General features: G+C 38.4%; 1 protein-coding gene across 3 annotated transcripts in view; it reads left to right on the top strand.

The window, feature by feature from the left end:
- Positions 1-21,962, top strand: part of ctnna2 (catenin (cadherin-associated protein), alpha 2) — a 306,072-nt gene that overhangs the window by 272,928 nt on the left and 11,182 nt on the right. For all 3 annotated transcript variants that reach the window (XM_026304269.1, XM_026304268.1, XM_026304267.1), the window contains exons 11-16: positions 1,164-1,320; positions 1,777-1,977; positions 10,406-10,557; positions 14,301-14,414; positions 20,657-20,838; positions 21,714-21,819. In XM_026304269.1, the coding sequence (XP_026160054.1) occupies positions 1,164-1,320; positions 1,777-1,977; positions 10,406-10,557; positions 14,301-14,414; positions 20,657-20,838; positions 21,714-21,819 (912 nt within the window). The remainder of the gene's footprint in view (positions 1-1,163; positions 1,321-1,776; positions 1,978-10,405; positions 10,558-14,300; positions 14,415-20,656; positions 20,839-21,713; positions 21,820-21,962) is intronic.

Raw genomic sequence — 21,962 nt, 5'->3', positions numbered from 1 at the left:
ATATGTTACTGACCATGAGTTTAAAGGATACGTTTGAAGATATTCACTATTTTATTCATGTCATGGCACAGAGAGCACTAGTGATATGTTTTGTTGCTGGATTCAAATGGCACAGAGCCTTTTGGCTATACCAGCTACTAGCTGCCAATGTCACAAACTGTAAACCTTTATTTTAAACACCAAGAAAGTATTTAAGCCTTATATAAACCTCAGTGAGCCCAACTACTTCCTTAGACTCATTCCCCTGTGGTGTCACTCACTCCAGGTGGTCAGGCTGGCTCCTCTTTTCATATCACCAAATGTGCACTGAGCTCAGCATTAGTTTCAGTTCATTTAGGTTAACTAACAGACGTAGAGTGAAAATAAACTGCAATACTTCAGGGATGAGGGTTATCATTGGTTGTCCATTATGGTCTCAGTAAAAGGTTTATCTGCACTATGCTGCTCTCATGCATTCATATCTCTGCTCTCCTCTGGGCATCTGCCCTCTGACAGGCTCATATTAGATAATACCCTCTTGAAGCTTGGCAACCAATCAAAATGATATATTACAATCTCACTGTGACACTTACTGTCAACAAATTCCATGGGCACACCAAAACTAACAATGAATTGATCCCACTAACAAGTGTCCCTCTGAAGTTAGTGTCTGATGCAGCTCATTCCTCTGTGCCATTTACCTCTATTCAGTCTTTAAATGATCAAAACACATAAATGACCTAAAATCGAACTGTGGATTATGATCCTTCAGCATGAAAATGTTAACTGTAGTTTAATTTGAGACAATGTTACAAAATTTGTCCTGCTTCTATAAATACTCTCTAAATATTAAATATGTATTAAGCTGTAGCTTAAAAAAAGCCTCCAGCAAATGCCCTTTTTACTCCTGGATGAGAGGCTTTTGCAAAGCACTAGACTTAAAACCAAAACTATATCAACTATATATATGACATAGACATTAATAATAAGATGATCTATTGCATGTTGCTACTGGACTTATCCTTTAACATATGTTTCTACTGACCTACAATATGTTAAAAACTAATACAAATGCTTTTTGCACCAAAATCAGTGACTTCTATCTGTAAATTACCCACATTGACACATATACTCACCTAAAGTATTGGTATACGCTTACACTGGTAACTCTCCTTTCATGCCAGGTTATCAATGCTGCACTCACTTTGGCTGCCCGCCCCCAAAGCAAGGTGGCCCAGGACAACATGGACGTTTTCAAGGACCAGTGGGAGAAACAGGTGCGCATCCTGACCGAAGCTGTGGATGACATCACCTCTGTGGATGACTTCCTTTCTGTGTCAGGTACAAGACTGCACAAATTCCTCACAGATTGGATGACTGAAGAAAATGATCCACATGCTTGTAATTTTGGTGCACTGGAATGCATTGTTATGTTTTTAACAGAAAAAAACATGGTTACATAAGCTGTCCAGGTTGTACTCCCTGCCTTTTCACCCAAAGAGAGCTGGGATAGGCTCCAGCAGATCCCCATGACCCTGGTTAGGAATAAGTATAAATGGTATAAATGGATGGATGGTTACATAAATTGAACTGTAATTTCAAAATATAGAAATGAATTCAGTTCTTTGTGAAGTAACTGTGTACATCAATAGGTAAAAAGTGATTTTCGTTTAAATTTAAACTTTTGTGAAGGATCAGGATTTTGTACAAAAAGTATTTCTCTCAACAGGAGAACGCCGTGTGTCTCTCCTACCACATTTTTCCATTACAACTTCATTCTTTTTTACCTTTTCCAAGAGAACCACATCCTTGAGGATGTCAACAAATGCGTAATTGCTCTGCAAGAGAGAGATGTGGACACCCTTGACCGAACTGCTGGAGCTATCCGGGGCCGAGCTGCTCGTGTGGTCCACATCATTAACGCTGAGATGGAAAACTATGAACCTGGGGTCTACACTGAGCGCGTGCTGGAGTCCATTAAGCTTCTGTCTGAGACTGGTTAGTGCACTGTACACAAAGATGGTGTGGTAGAAGGGATCCGAGTTTAATGTATTCATGTATTGTGAAGATTAATATAGTGTCCTTCACCCTTGGGCTGTGCTTGCATCAAACATTTTGCTACAAGTCTTTTGGCAAGTTAAGCTTTTTTCATGAGAAGTAGTCTAACACATACACACTAGCACATGCATTAACTTCTCAGTCTGGTCAGTGACTTACAGACACACCTTAATTGCCTGGATGCCCAGTGTCCCACAGTTTCGATCAGTGTCTTGGCTCTAACACAAACCCTGGACACCACCTGTTCACTCCTGCGCTCTCATCCATTTTTCATCTGTTATTTTTTTTTTTCGTCTCTGTCACTGCACAGATTCTGTGTCACAGAACATTCCAGGGAACCTGAGTTTATCCCTGTGGCAGGCCAAACTCAGGGTCAACCTGTGTCTCAGTTCCCAACTAAACTGAAGACTGCCTCCCTCCAAATTTAACTGAATACTTTTCTCAGCATATAGGATGTAAAAATGCAGTACAGAGTAAAGAGTGAACTTTTTAGTGTTGCACTTAGTCCTTGGGTGTTGTGTTGCTTTTATACAGGTGATAATGGCACTTGTGTACTTCTACTTACCAAAATACACCTACAACACTTTGTGGTATCATGGCAGAAACAGAAATAAAAAATCAGTGAAGATGATTTAAGTATTTCAATTAATATCCAAAACAATAGTCAACAACAGGATACAGGAGTCTGATGACCTGATATTATTGCATGAACACATTTGGCAAGGAGTTATTTTACATTAGTATTAAGTCAACTATGTGAACTACTTTCATCTGTGTTTGACCTGCAATACATTGTTTTGGCTATTTCCTGGAAGCAGTATGTACCAGAACAGACCAGACACATAACATTTTCACATCATTTTCTTGCCAGCTTTTTTTTTTTTTTTTTTTTTTTATCCTTATTTCATTCTTACAACATATAGGTGGTTCAGAAATTGTCAGTGTTACTTTTTATTAGTACTGTTTTGTTTCAGGTATTATCATAGTGTGTCTTGGGTTCAGGGAGTCTAACACATAGAAAGAAGAAATAGTTGGGTGTCCTCGTTTTTTCTGAAATAATCATTCTTTGTCTGTGAACCAGGTCCTCACATCCCTTAAAAGTTGGGACTAACATGCCTTTAAAAATGCACCATTACGAAAGGTCGACAAACAAAAGCACAAGATGAAAGAAAAGAAGTAATTTAGCAATTACCTGTCCACCAGAATCAAATCACAATAATCTCTTTTACAGTTGTCTCCATTGTCTCCATCCCTCCCCTGGTTTCTATCTCGCCCATTAGTGCCCATTTAGTGAGGTGGTCTAGCTATTGTTTCGCTCGTTACTTTCATCTACTAGAATAATTGAGAGACACAATCAGCTCCCCTCCTCGCTAGCTGATAAGTCGCAAACGGCATTAGGTGCGTTCATGCAGCCATCTGTCTGAGCCCCTCTTCTAGCACTCAACTCCACCATAATGGACTACCTACAGTACTAGTTATATGGTATCTTTAGCACATTCTGTTCTATTATTGCATAATTCAGTTTAATTGATTGGGGTAATTAATCGATAGATACAGTGACAATATCTTGTAGACACTTAAGGTCAATTTTGTATGACCATAACCTTGTCACATGATAGGGCTATATAATTGTGCTGGTGTCCTATTAATCCTCCATGAAGTGTGGGGCTTGCTTCAAGAGTCAGCAGGATACAGAAGCATTATGTCAGCATTACTGAGAACAGCAACTGTTGATCTTGCAGCATCATATCGATTGCCCAATGATTTTTCTTTACCATGTATTTACCTTTTTTTTTCTTTTTAGTTTAGTTAGAGTTAACATAATAATGTATAATCTAATTGCTTAAAATGAGAAACCCACTGCCTGCGTGTTTTATATAAATGTGAGAAGAAGTGAAAGATTAGACCATGAACTTAACAGACTGGTCTGTTTTTTCCATCTTGAAATTTGATTCACATTATACCTGACTAACAGAAATCAACCCTACACAAATAACATTTTAAAATAGTCCTTCTTTACTGAAGGATTTTGCTTTTGTGACACCGCACTACATTTGAGATGTTTGTTGTTTTTCTACATGTAATGGTGAAGCCAATCTCAGCTGACGTCGACTGTACAAACCTGCGTGTTACATATCTGTTTACTGAATACTGTCATCCATAAATGGAGGCAGCATCAGTTGTTTAAGTAAATGCCCCAAACACGACATATATTTACTTTAGGGTGGCAAAGCCTTCTAAGTGCTGTAGTAATTACTGCATGACAAGGCAAAGGAGGATGTAAGCTAATGTAGTTAAAGAGCAGTTGGTGTGGATGAACGGGTCTGCAGAAAATTGGACTTCAACACAGTAGATTGCAGCTGGTTTGACATTTCCTACCAACAGTCAGTCCCACTGGTTGGCCTTAGGGAGGACTTCTATCTTAAATTTTAACGAGGCCTCGTATCCACTCGATTGTGGGTGCTAATTGAGATGTTAAGGCAAGGAACCAGCAACTAGTTAGATCAGCGTTTCATTGGGTCCATATTTCTGTTTGATGAAGAGCTGTTGTGTTTCCCCTTCCTGTTTCCCTCTTAGTGGTAGTTGGGGTTTTTAAGGGCTACCATGCACATCTGATCTGGACCATAAACCACTTATTGATCCTCGTGAACTTTTGCCTCCCTCTCCTCTTGGTCCTCGCAGGCCTGATGTCTATGGATTTGAACACAGTCAAGAAGAAATCTATAGCTAGGGGAAAGATGATTAAGTGTAGCAGAACAAAGGAAAAGGATATAGGACCACACACTTTTTAGAGGGTCCTGAGTCCAATTAACTAGACTCTACCAAAAAATCAATAGCTGTCACCAAGGATTTCACTAAGCGATTTGAGCAGGGTTTTTAGTGGAATTCATTGATGTGGTCCCCATTTTTTCCTTTTTTTGGTGGTTTGCATGTGTAAATCATTAATCCTTGTGCCAGACTCTGTGTTTGTTTTTTATTTAATTGTTAATGCCTTTAGACACTTGTGCCAAACACCTGTCTCCCTGACGCCTGCCACATCAACACAGGACACTCATACCAACAAGCTGCCCTTTGACCTTGCCTCACTTTGCCCATCCCTGTTTTTCATGTTGAGTGTGGTCAGATTTAGGGCCTAGCCAAATACAGACAACCATGACATACAACTCTTCTGTGTAAAACTGAGCCATAGATTCCTGACAGACAGTCCACACATGGGCCCAGGATTGAACCATGTCCTTGAGCAGAAGAAAAATCAATAGCTTAATGGGAAAGTGGTTTTGGCTTTTCTCTCTTTTCCCTTCTCCCCGCTTCTCTCAGACACTTTCCTGCCCACTGACTCCCTGTGTTTAAACTAATCTTCTCCTCAAAAAAGGGACACATTTTTAAGTCGATCATTAACGTGGTGCCTGAAGAGGGTAGATTAAAAAACTGATATATGGCCTAAGTCAACGTGCCATTTAGAGAATTAAGGTGTTATTACATCGGGGCACAGTAAATGGGATTTAGCCAGGGTTTTGCAGTGAGTAATAACATACATGCTCACACTGCCACCCACATGTCATGTCTGTAAATCAGTAGCTCAAGTGCACTAAAAAGAAGTGCATCAGAGGCTGAGAGATACACCTAAAGACATTTCACGTCGTCTACTTTTACGGTCATGGCTCTTAGGAAGACTGGTTGGTCTGACTTAAGACCAGTTAGTGTAAATATGGAGCTTTTTTGTTTATTTTGACATATAATAGCATATTAATGACAACACGCTAACCACTTATATAGAGGAGAAAAAAGCTATTCGTACTCACTTTATTCAAAATAGCCTCCTGGTATGGCCTATAGGTGTACAGAGCACAGTTGCTAAGCCTGATGAGTCACTCTTCAAATTTGTTTCTGTTGTTACAATGATGGGAAAAGAGGTTTCAGCCAGAATGGGAAGCAGATGGCAAACTTATAGCTTGCAAGAGAGGGAGTATGGTCTCTTAATCAGTGCATAAACAGAGGTGGGAGTTAGGAGAGTGCTGATGAGGAAATTGCTATTAGAGTTGCAGTGCACTATGGTAGGCAAAATATTTTAACCAAGGTTAGAGTGTAGGACAGCAGAGAGGAAAGCAGACAAAAAAGTAGGACCACTTAACTTTCAATCTCATTAATTTCAGTGTTTCCCAGAATTGTTCTTTTAATGAGTTAAACATTCAAATAAAAGATTATACGTTTTAGGACTACATATTTTATCAAATTGAACTCGGAACAGCAGAAAGGTTATATAGAGAGACTTTTAGATTTTAAAGACTTTATCGATCCCTTAGGGGAAATTACAACAGTGTGTCAGAACAGAAAAATGTTAATGATAAAATAAAAAAAGACAATTTTACAAATTAAATAGATGTCATCAAAGCCTTATTCCATATACATTGCAATAACTTAGACCATAGAAGTAAATTGTGCAAATATTTGTACATAAATATTAAGTAGTGAAACTCTACACAACCCATGATGTATTAAATACAGTGTAAGTAATAGAAACAATGTAACGTGACAATATGTCAAACATGCAGTGACTGCTTTTTTCTTTTTTTTAAAAAAAATATAAATATATTATCAACTTTACACATCCAGTTACTTAGAGTGTTTATGTCCATGTGATCAATCAATCACATATTCAGCTTTGTGTTGGTCTCCATCAGTTTCTGGGGGTAATACATGCATTTTAGCTGCTACATTCTTCACTATGCTGATCAAAGCCACCAGCCATATCTGCCTTCCATTTAATGCTGATCAGGTGGGGTACAGTGGATGTATAGTCTTTTTGCAAAAAAAGCAGCTAAAAAAGAAAGAAATAGTGAACCTAAAATGTAAAGTTTGGGCTAGTCAAATGACAGAGCTGAGAGAAGTTGCAGAGATAGTTATTGCATCTCTTGAAAATATTGATTAAAGCTACGTTAAAATGTGTTATATATTAAACATGTCAATTAAATCATAATAATAAATGTAATAATATGCAATATATCCAAATCTCCCTGTTATTTGGCATAAAAGATTCATCATATTAGAATTTACCCAGGTTCTTTCCTCCTGTCAACACGATGTCAACACGCTCCGAGTTTTAGGGCTGATAATGATAATTTTTACCTCTTTTAATATGTTGTCCAAATTTAGCATCTTCATGTGAATTTGAGCTTTAGGCATCAGTTGCAAGTTGTGCTGTTTGGAGCTTGTTAAACACCTCACAGTAGCACGCCATCTCTACTGTGAGGTTGTTAAGCATTCATTGTACTTCCATAACTTCTCACTTAAACTATGCTTAAGCCTAAGGGGTGAAAAAAATCCATTCCTACATGGTCACATTTAATTCCCTTCATCATTTTTCAACTGGAATGAGTGAAATTGCTCCTTACCATCAGCAACTTTGCTCATTAAGAGCTTGGAGAACATTTAAATATTTCTATTTTAAACGCCTTCCCAGCAATTCCCAAAAGCCTATTTTACGCTTCTCCAGTAAGTGGATTAAAATGAATTAAAAAGGAAAAGAAAAAAAAAAGAGAGAGACTTTTTGTAGTTCCTTTTATGTTGGGTGGAATATAGCTTATGTTTTATATCTGACAAATAAGTATACTGCAGATACACCTTTAGTACAAGCTGACTAATTGATTTAGTTCATGCAGCGTGTAAAAGAGGAGGAATGGGTGGAGAAAAATAATAAAATCACACAGTTGGACTTTCAGGTGGAGGCTCTGCAGCTAAGCTAACACGTTTTTGTTTTTTCCTATATTTTTCTTTTTCCTATTCATCTGTCCTCATTAAACCGGTCTTCTACTCTGACATGGATGTTGTCAAAGTGCCTACTCGAAAAAAAAATCCACTCTATGTACATGCTGAGATGCTTAGACAATTTTATAACAAAGCAAAACGTTGTATTCTTTCCATCTTTCTACACATTAAAATTATTGAATCATTAAATATGCATGAAGCCAATTAATTTCAGAAACACAAATACCTAATTGTACTATAATGAGAGGCTCATATTTAAGAACCAGTGGTAATAAATGTCAGTACACCCTTCATTAGTAAGATTGTTTTTCTTTTTCTTTTCTCTTTTTTTTACATTTTGTACGTCCATGCTTATTTTTGATGACAGATTTGATCCTCGTGGGCACAAACGATACTAGTGCTTGTACAAACCTGTGGAGAAATGTTGTGCCATTCTTCATAGATGATTCTTTTCAGCTACTTTTTGCTTGAGGGGGTTGTTTGCGCTCTCTTTCCTTTAAAAAGAGACTGTGACTTGAATCCAAAAGATTCAAAACATACTTTGCCAGATGACAACTTTTTTATTCTTTAAAAACTGTTTTGTGATTTCTGCAGTGTTTGGGCCCATTGTCATGTTGGAAAATTTCTCTCCTGCCAAGCTTCTTGAGTCTGGGAGTCAGCTTTTCCATCAGTTTCTGGGTATACAAACTTGCACTCATAGTGTCATCTATAAAGGGCATGAACATGTTGCTCCCACCTCCATGCTTCACAGTTGGCACTGTGCAGTATGCAGTGACTATGTTAGAACTGGCCAGGTCCACAACAAACATGTTGGACTGCATCTGATCCAAGCTATTTTATTTTGGTTTCCTCTGACCAAAGAATCTACTGCCAATATTCATCAGGCTTCTTTTCAGGTTCTTTGGCAAACTTTAATCTTTGTGAGCTGTGGGTTTAGTCTTGACTTTATGCAAGGTCCTGTCTGATCAGTTCCTGCAACACGTTTCCACACATAACCCCTGAAGCACTTCCCATCTGTTTTTAAATTCAAGATTGCATAAATAGTGAATTGGTCATGGCATCATGGTTGAGCAGTCTGGTATTGGCAGCATGGCTCTTCCTACACCTTCTAACAACTACTGCAACTGGGTTTTCGTTACTAATGCTCCTGCACCCTGCCTCATCTTTATGAAGCCCCATCCTACTTCTGACAGTTTCTTAATCCATGGAGCTGTGTTGCACCTGACACAACCCATGCCAAATCTGAGAATGCTGTAGTGTTCACAGTTTTTTTTTTTTTTAATAACCTTGTTTATGCAGTTTTATTGTGTAGGTTTCTACAAACAATGGGGACTGAAAATGAGCAGGTCGTGTTGGAGTTGGAGCTAATAGGTGTTAAACAGCAGTTTCCTTTACTGAAATTAGTAGTAAATGTAGAGAAGAGAGAAGACATCAGCGGGGGTGCACAACCATTGAAGTTATTGTATTTTCTCAAGTGGTCTAATCATAGTTTTAATTCTGTACATTGAAATAAAATACAGTTGCTGTTGTTGTGTGGTGGTGCAATAATAATGTGGTGATATGATAGTATAATGTTGAATCATTTAATTAACATTTCAGTGATATTGCACAGTGGTATACTTCATTTTGTTGTATGGATTTACAGAAACTACCCTTACAGCTGTGGCCATGAGGCTATAAGCATTTATACCTAAATACAGATAATACAGTAATCTATATAAAGACTGACCTTTTCTGGGTGGTGACTGTATGTCCAGGTAAGCCATAGCTTTTGTTATGATAAGTTACGACAGCACAAAATCCATATACTGTAAAAAAAAAAAAAGCCCAAATTATTAAACCACATTCAATTATTGTGACTCAACAGGAGATTACATAGAAAGGTAGCCTGCTAAATATTCACACATTCAGTTCGTATTCTTGAATATTGAATAATTTCTATTCACATTCAGCACAATTCATTTGAACACACAAAGAACATAAAGCTCTTCCATCAGCTCTGGCCAATTGATACTGACAACAAAACCAACCATTTTTATGGTCAATAGGGATTTTTGCTTTTGTTGCTTGGCTTTTGTTTGGCTCAAAAGACTTTGATGAATTTGTTTCCCCTCAATTGCATTGTGAGCTGACAGGCTGAGCTTGCAAGTTAATGTCCTTGTACTGTAACACTGAAGCACACACTATCTTCTCAAAGGTTACACATGAACACACACTTCCATATGGCACACACCAGCGTACACACAAATAGACCTGTCACATGCAAGCCAGTCTTCATGATGGGTAAGCTTGGGTGAAATAGCTAATTGGTGTTCAATGTGCAAACGGCACATTGCTGTTTGTACAGGGGTTTAGGGTGATGTCTCAGCAAAACAAGTGAGCAGAGACTAATGTTGGGAGACATCCTGCTGCTATAAAATTTGAGATAAAAAGGTTGTGATCATGTGTTGCACATCAAAAACTGCTTTCACCGCAACAATTTCCCTCTTTGTAATTGATTTATTGTTCTCAAAAGGCAGATTATTAATAAATGTGATAAACCTGACTCTATCTCTCTTTTGTTCTCTATCTCTCTACCTCCCATACCCACTCCTCTCTGCAGTCATGCCCTGTTTTGCTGAACAAGTGGAGGTAGCAATCGAGGCACTGAGTACAAACCCACCCCAGCCTTTTGAGGAGAATGAGTTTATCGACGCATCCCGTTTGGTGTACGACGGTGTCCGTGACATCAGGAAAGCTGTCCTCATGATAAGGGTATGTCTGTTAACACACACTGGAATATTCTGAAATGGTTAGTTAGGCTGACTTTTTTATTTTGAAATTCTGGCCAAGACCAAGTACATTAAGTACATTTCCTTTTATTTATTTACCCTCAATTAAGAATTTAAAAAGGAAAAAACCAAGACTCATGTGAGCATGTGAGAAATGTGGGTTCCACCCTTGTGAACTTCACCATGACTCATGAGACAAATTTGCCACACTCATAGACACCTTTCCAGCTTTTCTGTTTTTTTTTTAAAAAACTTGATTCTCATTTTAGCTACACATCTGTGGGACATTATTGGTAGAGCAAATTGTGCTGCTGGCTAGTATAGATGGTAGTGGATGTTCTCTGACAAAAATATATCTACCCGCAGGATGAAGAAGCACATCATTAAAATGTGAAATTAAACAGAATTCCCACTTGAGATGTCACACCTGTCACGTGGTCTGTTTAATAAAGCTGGCACAACATTTTATAGCATATCACGATAAAAATGCTGCACAGCAACATGATAACAGCAACTCCACTGTCTCACATACCCACTCTGGTCTTAAAAGTATCTGCATTTTTCACCCGAACTGGCCCTTGTCTCTTCACCATGTAATTCATTTATTCAACTTTATGCAGGCTGGAAGCTTTCCCAGTGCAGCTCTGGAAAAAAATCTAATTATGGAAAATAATTTGATGTTGGTAAATAATGTAAAACAGGCAGCTTTGAACTGCCCAGGACCAGCTGGCTTCATAATCCCATCCAAGTTCAATTACTTTCAGAGGAAACAACTTAGAAGATCTTTGCTTTCTCTGTTGTCGAACTCCATCATACACATGGCAAATGTTTGTGCCACATGTAATAGTATTTGTACACACATTTTTATGCGTCTGCGTGATTTTTCCTTCCACTTAAGCTAAGTAATTCTTCTTTTGTGAGAAGTCGATGGATTAAGAAACCAATTCTCCACAGTGTTTAAAAAATTATGGCAGGTCTTGAGAAGAGTGTGAAGTTATAATGAAAGTTCTTGAAAACAGAGTTATGTCCTGGCCTTTATGTACCCGCATATGCACTCACACACACACGCACGCACACAGAGCAGGCTACTGCAATAGAGTAGCAAGTATTAGATAGAATCGAACATGTATGAAATTGAACAGAGCCTGGCAGCTGTAATTTAACCAATGTTAAACACCCCCATTCTCAACAAACTCATTTCTAGCCCGTCTCGCACAGAAAGTTCAACCTTTACTGGATGTTCAGACCTGCAGTCGAACTGCATTAAAAAATGCAAGAGGCTAAAATGATGGAGGCATGTTTTTTACTTAAATGTGAGCTCATGTAATTGAAATTTAGAGGCTGGTTTTAATAACAGATAGAAAAATAATATTATAATAATACATTTTGTAACACTTAATAATGTGTGCATCAAGTGTGCTGCATTCAGTTTGAGGTTAGACAACACGATTAGATCCCATGGTCAGTACAGAAACAACAACTAATATGAAAGTGTTATTTGGGCATAATATGAAGGCAAAACCAGTGGAAATACATAATCAATAAAATAATAAGTTAATGTAGATACTGAAGAAATTGTTCATATGTTCAGAAGAATAAGCTGCGGGAAACTGTGCTTTTATAAAACTTTTATTTTGAATAAATATTCAAAGCATTTGACAGTTTACAAGTTGGGATATTTCTTCAAAAGTGGATAGTGGGAATAAAAATGCCAAATTAAATATTGCCTATTGAAACTCCATGTGTCCTCATCATTGTGTGAAGAAATTCTAACATACCAATTTTTGGTGTGGAGATACTCTTTCCATTTTCCAGTTCATCACCGCCCATCGTTAAGGCACAGTGGGCATCTGTTTATCAAATTGAGTCAATTTGCTATAACTTGTGTTCATCAGTGATAGAATAAAGAGTCCAGTAGGGCATACTGAAGTGGTCACTGTTGGGAATATTTAAAAAGGAAATTCAGCTCAATTACCAGCTTCATGCAAATACTGCAACAGTTCATTTCATTCATATTCTCATAGGTTCTGGTCAACAACTTGTTGCTTGGTAGTGGTCCTGCTTTATAAACCAATTTTATTGCACTGGGATTGTGTAAAACATTAAAATTAGCTTTTTATACAAGTAATAATTACAAAAAGGCAACACTTCACAATGTATTTTCAAATGTCAGTTATTGGGGGAATGATGACTTTACACATGTAGCTACATGTCTTGATGTCAATCTCTGCTTTGCAGCAGGTTAGGCATTCAGCATATGTTACCATGGTGATATAGCCCAGTTAAAATAGAGCCAGCTGTGTGAGCTCAACAAGCCTGTGTTGAAGTAAACTGGCTAACCACAATGATCTCAGCTGCTGAGACACTCCTGCAGAGAGGAGAAAAAATACTTAAAGGATAAGACTGGTGATTTTCTATGTCATGACAGATAAATAGGCTGAACCAAGTTCTGGATGCACAGACATTACGTTGAGTACACAAAATTCATTGTTGGTTTAGTCTCTGTGTGGGTTTTGTGGAAAATAATAAAAACAAAGGAAAATCGCTGGCCTTACAAACCGATTGTGCTTTCCAATACTTTTGCAATGTTTTAGCATCACTGTTACTTGAAGTTATTTGAAAACACCAATAAATGACTCATTGTTCATTAAAAAAACGGTCACATCACTTTATTAACTACTCATCAGCAAAAAAAAAAAAAAACAATTCCTAATCCTACTACTTTCGTAACATAGGTAGTAATAAATAAAGCAATTTACACTGGCACAGTCATTTATACTATATTGGATATAAAGTTAGCCAACAGTTGACTTAGGGTTAGGCTGAAGTGTTGAATAGATTTAATCGGTATATGTTGTTTTATTTATGCTTTAATTGAATATTTGAGAATTAATACTATAAAGTAGATGTTTACTTAGCTTGTTTCAGTTGTGTGAGTACATAAAGGAAACTATCAATTTACAGTATAAAAATTACCCCTCTAATGAACTGAAAGATGACCACCATTTTTTGGCACATTTATCAAATTTAACAAGGTTGTGCTTGGAACTCCAGTTGCATAATCAGGTCTTTTTCATATGTCCAGTTAATTAAGTAATGCTTAAATGTGTACATGTTCATTATTCTGCAGTCAAACAGTGACAGTTTCATTTTATTTTCTGGTTAGTGATTTTTATCTTAAAAGGTACTGCCATTACCACTGGGATTTTTCTTTCCTTTCAGGTATACTTTTACCTTTTCGCCAATGCTAACAGACAAATGCTGTGAATTTGAAAAATACTAATAATGCCATGTCTTGCATGTTTACAGTGTCATCTAAATGTTATTTGAATTGACAGGTGGCCTTAGATGAGGGAAGGACGTGCATTTAAAAGCACCTTACGTATCTCTCCATGTCTCTTTCATGTCCCCATCTTTTCAAAGTCTGTTTCATTTACATGTCTATATTGTATGTGCAGTTGAACCATTCTCAGAGAAAAAGTAGTTCGACTACATTAATTATGTGACATTTCTGCTTAAGTTTTAACTGAAACTCCCATTGAAGCACTGTACACTAAAAACAACAACACATGGGAATTTATGCAGTCTGTTATTCAGGATTCAGGATGAAGGCAAAGAAAACTGCCCTTTTCAGCTGTCAGTGTAGGAGTTGTATAATTTTATGCTTTTTCAGTTTTCACTCTCTCTCTTTCTCTGACTGGCTGCCCAACTTTGTGTTTCTCACAGACACCAGAGGAGCTGGAAGATGACTCTGACTTTGAACAGGAGGACTATGATACTCGCAGCAGGACCAGCATCCAAACTGAAGATGACCAGCTTATTGCCGGGCAGAGTGCTCGGGTAAGTCAATGTTCTCTTCCCCACTGTGCTGCCACTTCTTTTGTGTGCCACAGTTATGGAACCCGAGTAAAAAAGAACAGAAGAAACAGAAGAAAACATCTATTTGATTTGCGTAAAAGCTGGACAACAAAGCCCAAATCCTTCGGTGTTGTGTTGTTCTTTCAACAGTAGGCTGTAGTTGAACTCCATCCCACCCAAATACCCGCCGCTGTTCCTTGGCCATTTTGAATCAAATCATCCAACTAGTTCCACTTACATAGCATGAAAGTCCATTTGAACAATCCTAACAAGCAGGATTATTTTAAATAAAGACTGTTCTGGGATGGCAGGTGTAAAATTGCAATCACAAACAAAGAAGTAATTACCAAATTCCCTTCAGATGGCAGACAAAACACAAAATACAGTATATTACTGTGCCAAAGCTTCAGTCGCAATTGCTTGGTTCTGGGCTTTGTTGCACATTAGCAATTTTTCACTTGGGCCCAGCTTAAAGAACATTAAGAGGGTATCAGTGCTTGTTCCCCTCCAGCAACACAGAGGCTCTAGCGGTGTGTTGCATGTTGAATGGATTGTGGATGGCAGGAGTGTGACTTGGCCCAGTGCCTCTCCCTGTGGCCCAGGCCTGTATTATATTGCCTGGGTCCCCACACAGTCTGCACACACAAGGGGGTAATGCACAAAGAAGTGAAAAATAAACAAAACCCAAACAGCAGCTTTTTGTAGCCAAATACAGATGGGTGACGCATTAAAGGGAAAACCAGCAAAGTGTCTTAGTAATATACTGAGCCACCAGAACGGCTTCAGTTCATTATAACGGTCTGTGGATTTTCCCAAAAGTTATTTCCTCGTTTCGACAAGAGCATGTGCTTTGATTTTTTATGATTTTTTATGATTTATTTTATTGTATATTATTAATATACCCTCTGTAAAAGAAAAATAGCCTTTTAGCTAAATCTGTCATCTTTGTATTATACTAATGTTAGTAAATATTTTTTTAAATAAATAAATAAATTTAAAGTGCAGTGTGACATATTGTTCCAAAATCTCCCATGGGTGTTTATGGTTTATTTATGATTTACATTTTTTTTTTTTTTTTTTATCGTTGAATCCATTCATGGAATCCTTGTGCCTAGCAATAAGACAGTTCCATTTATTGTTCGTCAATCTCCTTATTAAGACTTTTCTTTTAATGTGTCTTCCATCTGTATAACATGCAACAATACAATACATGTAATTTGAAGCTGTAAGCCATTTTTATAATAGTTAAAAACAACCAGCAGAAAACCTAGGATAATTCTAACAAACCTTAATCCATACAACTATTGAACTGAATTGAATTAAACTGAATTGAACTGACTAGCTAAAACCACACTATATTAAAGTAAGGCTACATAACTACTGCTGAAAAACACCCAATGTGGCCACAAGTAGTTATAATGAGATATTGATTGATTGTAAATAACAGGATAACAGTAGCAAAAATCAGCAACGTGATTCAGTAATTTTAGTTACAGTGTAATATCTAACTACAGTTTGAGAACATTAACTCATATTAAGCACCATAATATGGTGGTCCTACCAGACCAATTAACTTTGTATAGTAGCTGCAAAGCCCCTGAGGGTACTCAGTGGAGCAAGCATGTGTTTTATTGATAATAATTGCAGTTTTTTTTTTTTTTTTATAAGAGGAAGGTTATTTCTTATGTCAGAAGTTAATTGGTCTTGCTTGTATCTTTACTTTACTCGCTCTTTTGTAAATACTAGCAAACAAATGGAAGTCCTCAATAAAATGAGATCATCTAGTTATAAAAGTCACAGTCTTTGCAGCCAATGTTTCATTCAAACTTTTATTGAATTGATTACTTAGGCGAACTGCTGAACTAAGATACAACTCATAAAAAGAGTTAAAACTTAAATCTAGCCTTGAAGAAAAAGAACAGATCCATGCTTTGGATGCACAATAGCTGCTCCAGGATGACTGTGGGGGTCCTGGGTGTGAAGTGCTTTGAGTTTGTTGTATGTATACTCCTACTAAGGCTCCCGCAGAGCAACGTTGAGGGCCATCTGAGCTTAGATGCACCAGCGCTGCCACACAAAGGCGCTTCACAGCACCAAACTGTTAACTAGTTCTCCTGGCAGTCAACTCTGCTTTGAGTGGGTAGTTCTTCTTCAGAACAGTTTGAAGTCACAGCATGTCTCTTTGTCTTGTTACCAGAACACAGTGATATAAGGTAAATTTAAGGGTGACGTAGCACCGTAAATGTAATGACTGTTCACACAATAAATGCAGCACGTTATCAGAAATGATTATTCCTATTTGTACTTTTAGTTTGTATTATCATGTATATGTGCATACTATACATCTGGCAGAGTGACCAATACTCAGACAGAGTTAATTGATATTGCCCATTTTTCCACTCACAGACATTTCAGAGAGAAAATATTTAAAGATGAGGGCAAGCACATCCATAAAACATGTGTTTGCCATGAACCACGGGAGCTCTGCCCATTTGGCATCACCCTGATGTGTCAGGATAAAGCTTGCTGTCTTCTTGCTGTCATGCTAACTGCACGCTGGCGCTCTGTGTTTCTACTCAAACAGACAAGAGGAAACGTAATCCATTTTCTCCATAGGAGCTGACATGAGCACACTGAGGTTTACAATGATGATCCCTCCAAACCCCTCTAGTGTGCGGCTATCACACACAGGACACAGCCTTGATATCTCTCTCTCTCTCTCTCTCTCTCTCTCTCTCTCTCTGACTTCCTTGATCTCACTGTCTCCCTTTTGCTCAATGTAGAAAGAAATCACATCAACGCCGGGGCAGTCCCAGGAGCTTTTGTTCCCAGTGCTTTGCCTTGTGTGGTGCTCCACTTGTCACTTCTATTATATTTATGCATAAAGCTAAGTTATTAGAGCAAACATGCATAATGAGAAGACAGAAAAAAACACACAGGGGAAGGAGGCCTGTACATAGTGTCTCTTTCTATTATAACATGAACACACAAACTCTCCTATAACACACCATGGATAATGCACAGGGAGCAAAACACAAAGGCCCCCCTACACACATCCAGCATCTCTTAACACGGTGATTGGATAACACTGTTGATAGGTCATCCATAAAATTGAACTCTGAGTGTCTGGGCAGTTTATTTCAAATGAAACAAATTAAAGTCATTTCAAGATGCCGCGCTCGGTGAAGAAACCCGGAAAGCGCTTTAATCCCTGCAGACGTAGCCGAGTCGCAGAGTGTATTGGCACAGCACTCCCTCGGCCGGATTTGCCACTATGTTAAGCTCCCAAGGCCCGCTCCTTGTTGTTATCAGTAAAGTAGGGGAAGGGATTTGGGGATAAGTGAATTCTAGAGAGCAGGCGAGGAAGGGCGGGGAGGTTCACCAAGTTTCTTCTTGCTCCCCTGACATCCCAATTGGCTCATGTGTTTACCCCTGTGCTGCGGCTTTCTTTTTTTGTTCAGAACCCGTCTCTCTTTCTCTCTTCCTCCCTCAATGGCTCACTTTTGTCACACCAATTTCAGAGTGAATTGGAATACCAACCAAATCCCTCACACTTGGTCCCCAACCTCCCTTGATCCCTATTTTTAGAATAGGAATTTTCAATCCAAATTGTTGCGTTTCAAGAGACTTTTTGCTCCCTTTAGCTGTTTGAGAGAGCAGTTCGTCTTGCTCTAATGCAGCTCTTATGTGCAGAAGAAGAGGGAAAACATTTTGATTGCACTTACAGGGGAAAAAAAAAAAAACATAGCTACATCTATTCTGATGCTCAATTTAACTTCTTTATCTGGCTGGTTACAATGGCATTTAACAAAAAACCATAACTGTACTTCTCAACGGTGTACCCTCCACTCTGACAACAGCAGCACATTGTATGGCATAATTATTATGAGCAGCAAAGTCCTGTTGTCACAGAAATCGGACTCACTTGTGTTGTTATGGATTAGGCAGCAATTACACTACAGCATTACGTACTTTATATTTTTGGTTACATTTAAAATGAACATGTACTCAGAAATCCATACTCCAGGAACCTAATGACTACCCAGAACTATAAGCTAAGAATGTGAACTAAAGGATGGACTAAAATATGTTTCATAGTCCATTTTTTATAAATATTTATACTATTATCAAAACTGATTTAGCTTAAAAATTAGATGAAAGTGTTGTGTTAAATAAGACCAACTCCAAGAAGCATGATTGCCAACAAAAGTGGATTATTGTGTGAATGATATATACGTACAGTGTTAATATCAGACATGCAGGTTCTGACCTTGTCACGCCCCAGCGAAATAACAAGCTCAGCACGACAGCTGAGAGTTATGATACTAGCATCCTTACCAGTGCAACATATTTTCAGAGCCTACAGGTGGATACAGGGGTAGAGGTGATGCAGTGCACACTTTCAGACCATATTTTCTAGAAAATGTTCAAAGCCTTGCACCTGTTTGTCCACCCACAATACCAAAAGTCCTGTAGTTGTTTATGTAGCTCAAAGTCTCACCCTCCATCAAGCAGTAAAAACAGCAAGATAGCAACAGCAAGTTGACTGATGCTTCATGCTCTTTGATTGAGATTTTAAAAGTCTACAGGTTACAATTTGGTTATTAAACTTAATTAGTTGTAATTAACTGAGCCAGTGATGCATGATTTAATCCAGGGATCAGACTGATCAGTAATTGTATCCATGGAGGTATATTTGACTTGTGGATGGGCAGACACAGTGTACATTTTATCAAATGGTGGTGCAGGTGTCCCAGTGCCACTGCCTGCTATGTAAGACCCATAATTCCTAGTGACACATGCAAGCATACCTGCAAAGTGAATACATGTTTGTCCTGCTGGAATCACTAGTCTGTTTCAAACTATTGACTCCTCATTGTGCAGCCTAAACACACATTAACTTGGTATTTGTTTTAAATGTGCACAATGTTTTCACTCCACATGCTGGTTAATGGGATTTGCTGCTGCTCTGTTTTTTTTTTTTTTTGTCTTGGCACCAGCAGCAGAGGAAATCTACATTGACCGTGAGGGGGCTGGTTTTGCTTGTTTGTTCATGCCTTTTGGGTATTTTCAAGCTAACCACCATCAAAGGTTTGCACAGCTCTGCTCAGAGAGTCATCAGGAGGCCAGAGCTCATGGACACATATGTTGGCCTGTGATGGGAAACTTATGCGTCTTTGCGTCTCCTTTTTTCCCGTCGTTAATTTCTTTTATTTTCCTATTTCACTGCTAGCTACTTATATGTTCCTGCTACAGGAGGACAAATGATCTATATATATTTTTTTGTTTTCATTTACTTCCTGACATACCAGAAGACATGAACAAAGTGATGTACTTTCTCACTGAGCTCACCCTGCACCCCCACACACCAGCTTTGCTGAGAGGGAAAGGGAGGACAAGGGCGATAATTTCATTAAGAGAATAGCAATTCTTGGAGGGCAGTCAATAATGGATGAGGTTAAAAAACAATGGTGACTTTTTTCTTTTACTGTACTCATTTTCTCTCTGCCTCTCAAGTCAATAGAGTCGACCTAATGGAAACCAGGTTACTCTTCCTTCCATCTCACCTCCCTGACATAATGTTGAACAAATGCATTATTCATCCTCTGGTCTAAGAAGCGAGGTAATTATACATTTATCTCCCAAATAATAGGGGGTCCTTACTGCGCCTGTGACCTTGCAAGATTTATGCCATTTTGGACCTGCCCCCAAAGGCCGGTGGGAGAGAAAATGTATTCGCATAGAGGAAAAAAATGAAGACAAAAATGGATTTGCTCTTTATGGGTATAAGATGTCAGGGGGTTTGAAAAGGTCCAGTCATTAAATGTAAAGTTTAGAACTTTATTTTGAAGCGTTTCAGAAGGGCAGGGATAGTCAAGCTCCAAACTTAATGTTGAAGTTTTGTAGGGCGGATTGAAAAGTAGACCAGATGGAAAAAAAAAAAAAAAAAAATAGAACAAATGGCACTACAGCACTCCCCTTTATATTCTTCCCTTTATACTCATTGTAATCGACTAATCCCCCATCTTATTCTTCCTTTTCCTTATTTCCCTATCATTCTTTCCTCCCCAGCCTTATCTCTCTATTTTACCTAAATACCTCTCTGGCACTTCCCTCATTCTGAGCCATCTTCCCAATTTATTCTGCTGAAATGTACTCCACTGACAACTTCTCTTTACTCCTCTAATGCTTTTGTTTCTTCCGTACTCCCATGTTGCCTGCAGGCTATCATGGCACAGCTTCCCCAGGAGGAGAAGGCCAAGATTGCAGAGCAGGTGGAGAGCTTCAGACAGGAGAAGTGCAAGCTAGATGCAGAAGTGGCCAAGTGGGATGACAACGGCAATGACATCATTGTGCTGGCCAAGCAGATGTGTATGATCATGATGGAGATGACAGACTTTACCAGGTAACAATCTTGCCATTGCAATGCCTCAAAGCATATCGACTCAGACAGCCTTTGCTATGATGCGACTACATGTAAAGATACACTGTAATACATAATCTGTTTGCATTAAGGCTGTTGTTGCTTATGTTTACTAAAAGCCAGCAGCTTTCCTCTCAATCTCCCCCATCTGGGCTCAACATATCTTGGAAATCCCTAATGTCTGATGGTTATTTGTCTCTTGTAAGGAGTTGTCATCCACTCTGCAATTATATGGATGAAGCAAACCAAAAGATTAAAGATAAAACATTAAAATCACAGCCATGTGTGATTAGTCATGAGTGATTATAGCTGCAGTGCTGTGACTACACTATTACTACTTGGCATTGACCCCGGTGATTCACACTGGTGTGAACAAACTGAGTGAAAACTTTAGTTTAGTACTGATGAAAAATGAGACATCGCACACATGACAAACACACTTGCCATAGCCACATTAACTTTTACTGTGCTGGCAAAATCAAGAAGGTACATCACCGACCAGGCTCAGTTGTTGGCTATTGTTTTCCTCTTCTGTTTTATATCATGCTGAATCTGCTCTGAAAATTCTCCTGTTTTGCTTTTTAAGTCATTTGTTTTCCCGTGCTTTAAAGCACATCTCCATGACACTTCATTAAGGATAAAGGTATGCTGTATTTATCGCATCCTGCATCTGGGAAGTCTTGTATCGTTAGCTAATTGTAATGTCTCATTGTCAATGCTACTGTACAAACCACAGCACATTACTGTAGCAGTGGCACAAGCTTCTGTGGCAGCTTTAAAGGAACACTCTGCATCTCTATTGCCTCTGCAACGTCACCCACATTCTGTCTTTCTTTTGTCTTCCTGAATTTTCCCAGAGGCAAAGGCCCCCTGAAAAACTCCTCAGATGTGATCAACGCAGCTAAAAAGATTGCAGAGGCCGGTTCCAGGATGGACAAATTGGCCCGTGCTGTCGCAGATCAGGTGACTTTGCAACTCCATTAGTGTTTCTCACAGTCGTTTTTTTTTTGTTTTTGTTTTGTTTTTGTTTTTTTGTTTTTTTGAATTTCTATTAGTCTGAAACTCTGTCTGACTGTGTCATTGAAGCAGGCAGTGAAGCAAATCTT

The sequence above is a fragment of the Mastacembelus armatus genome, chromosome 1 (genome assembly GCF_900324485.2).
Source record: "Mastacembelus armatus chromosome 1, fMasArm1.2, whole genome shotgun sequence".
Taxonomy (NCBI): Eukaryota; Metazoa; Chordata; class Actinopteri; order Synbranchiformes; family Mastacembelidae; genus Mastacembelus; species Mastacembelus armatus.
The sequence above is the reverse complement of the archived record's forward strand: the minus strand, read 5'-3'. Positions and strand labels throughout refer to the sequence as shown.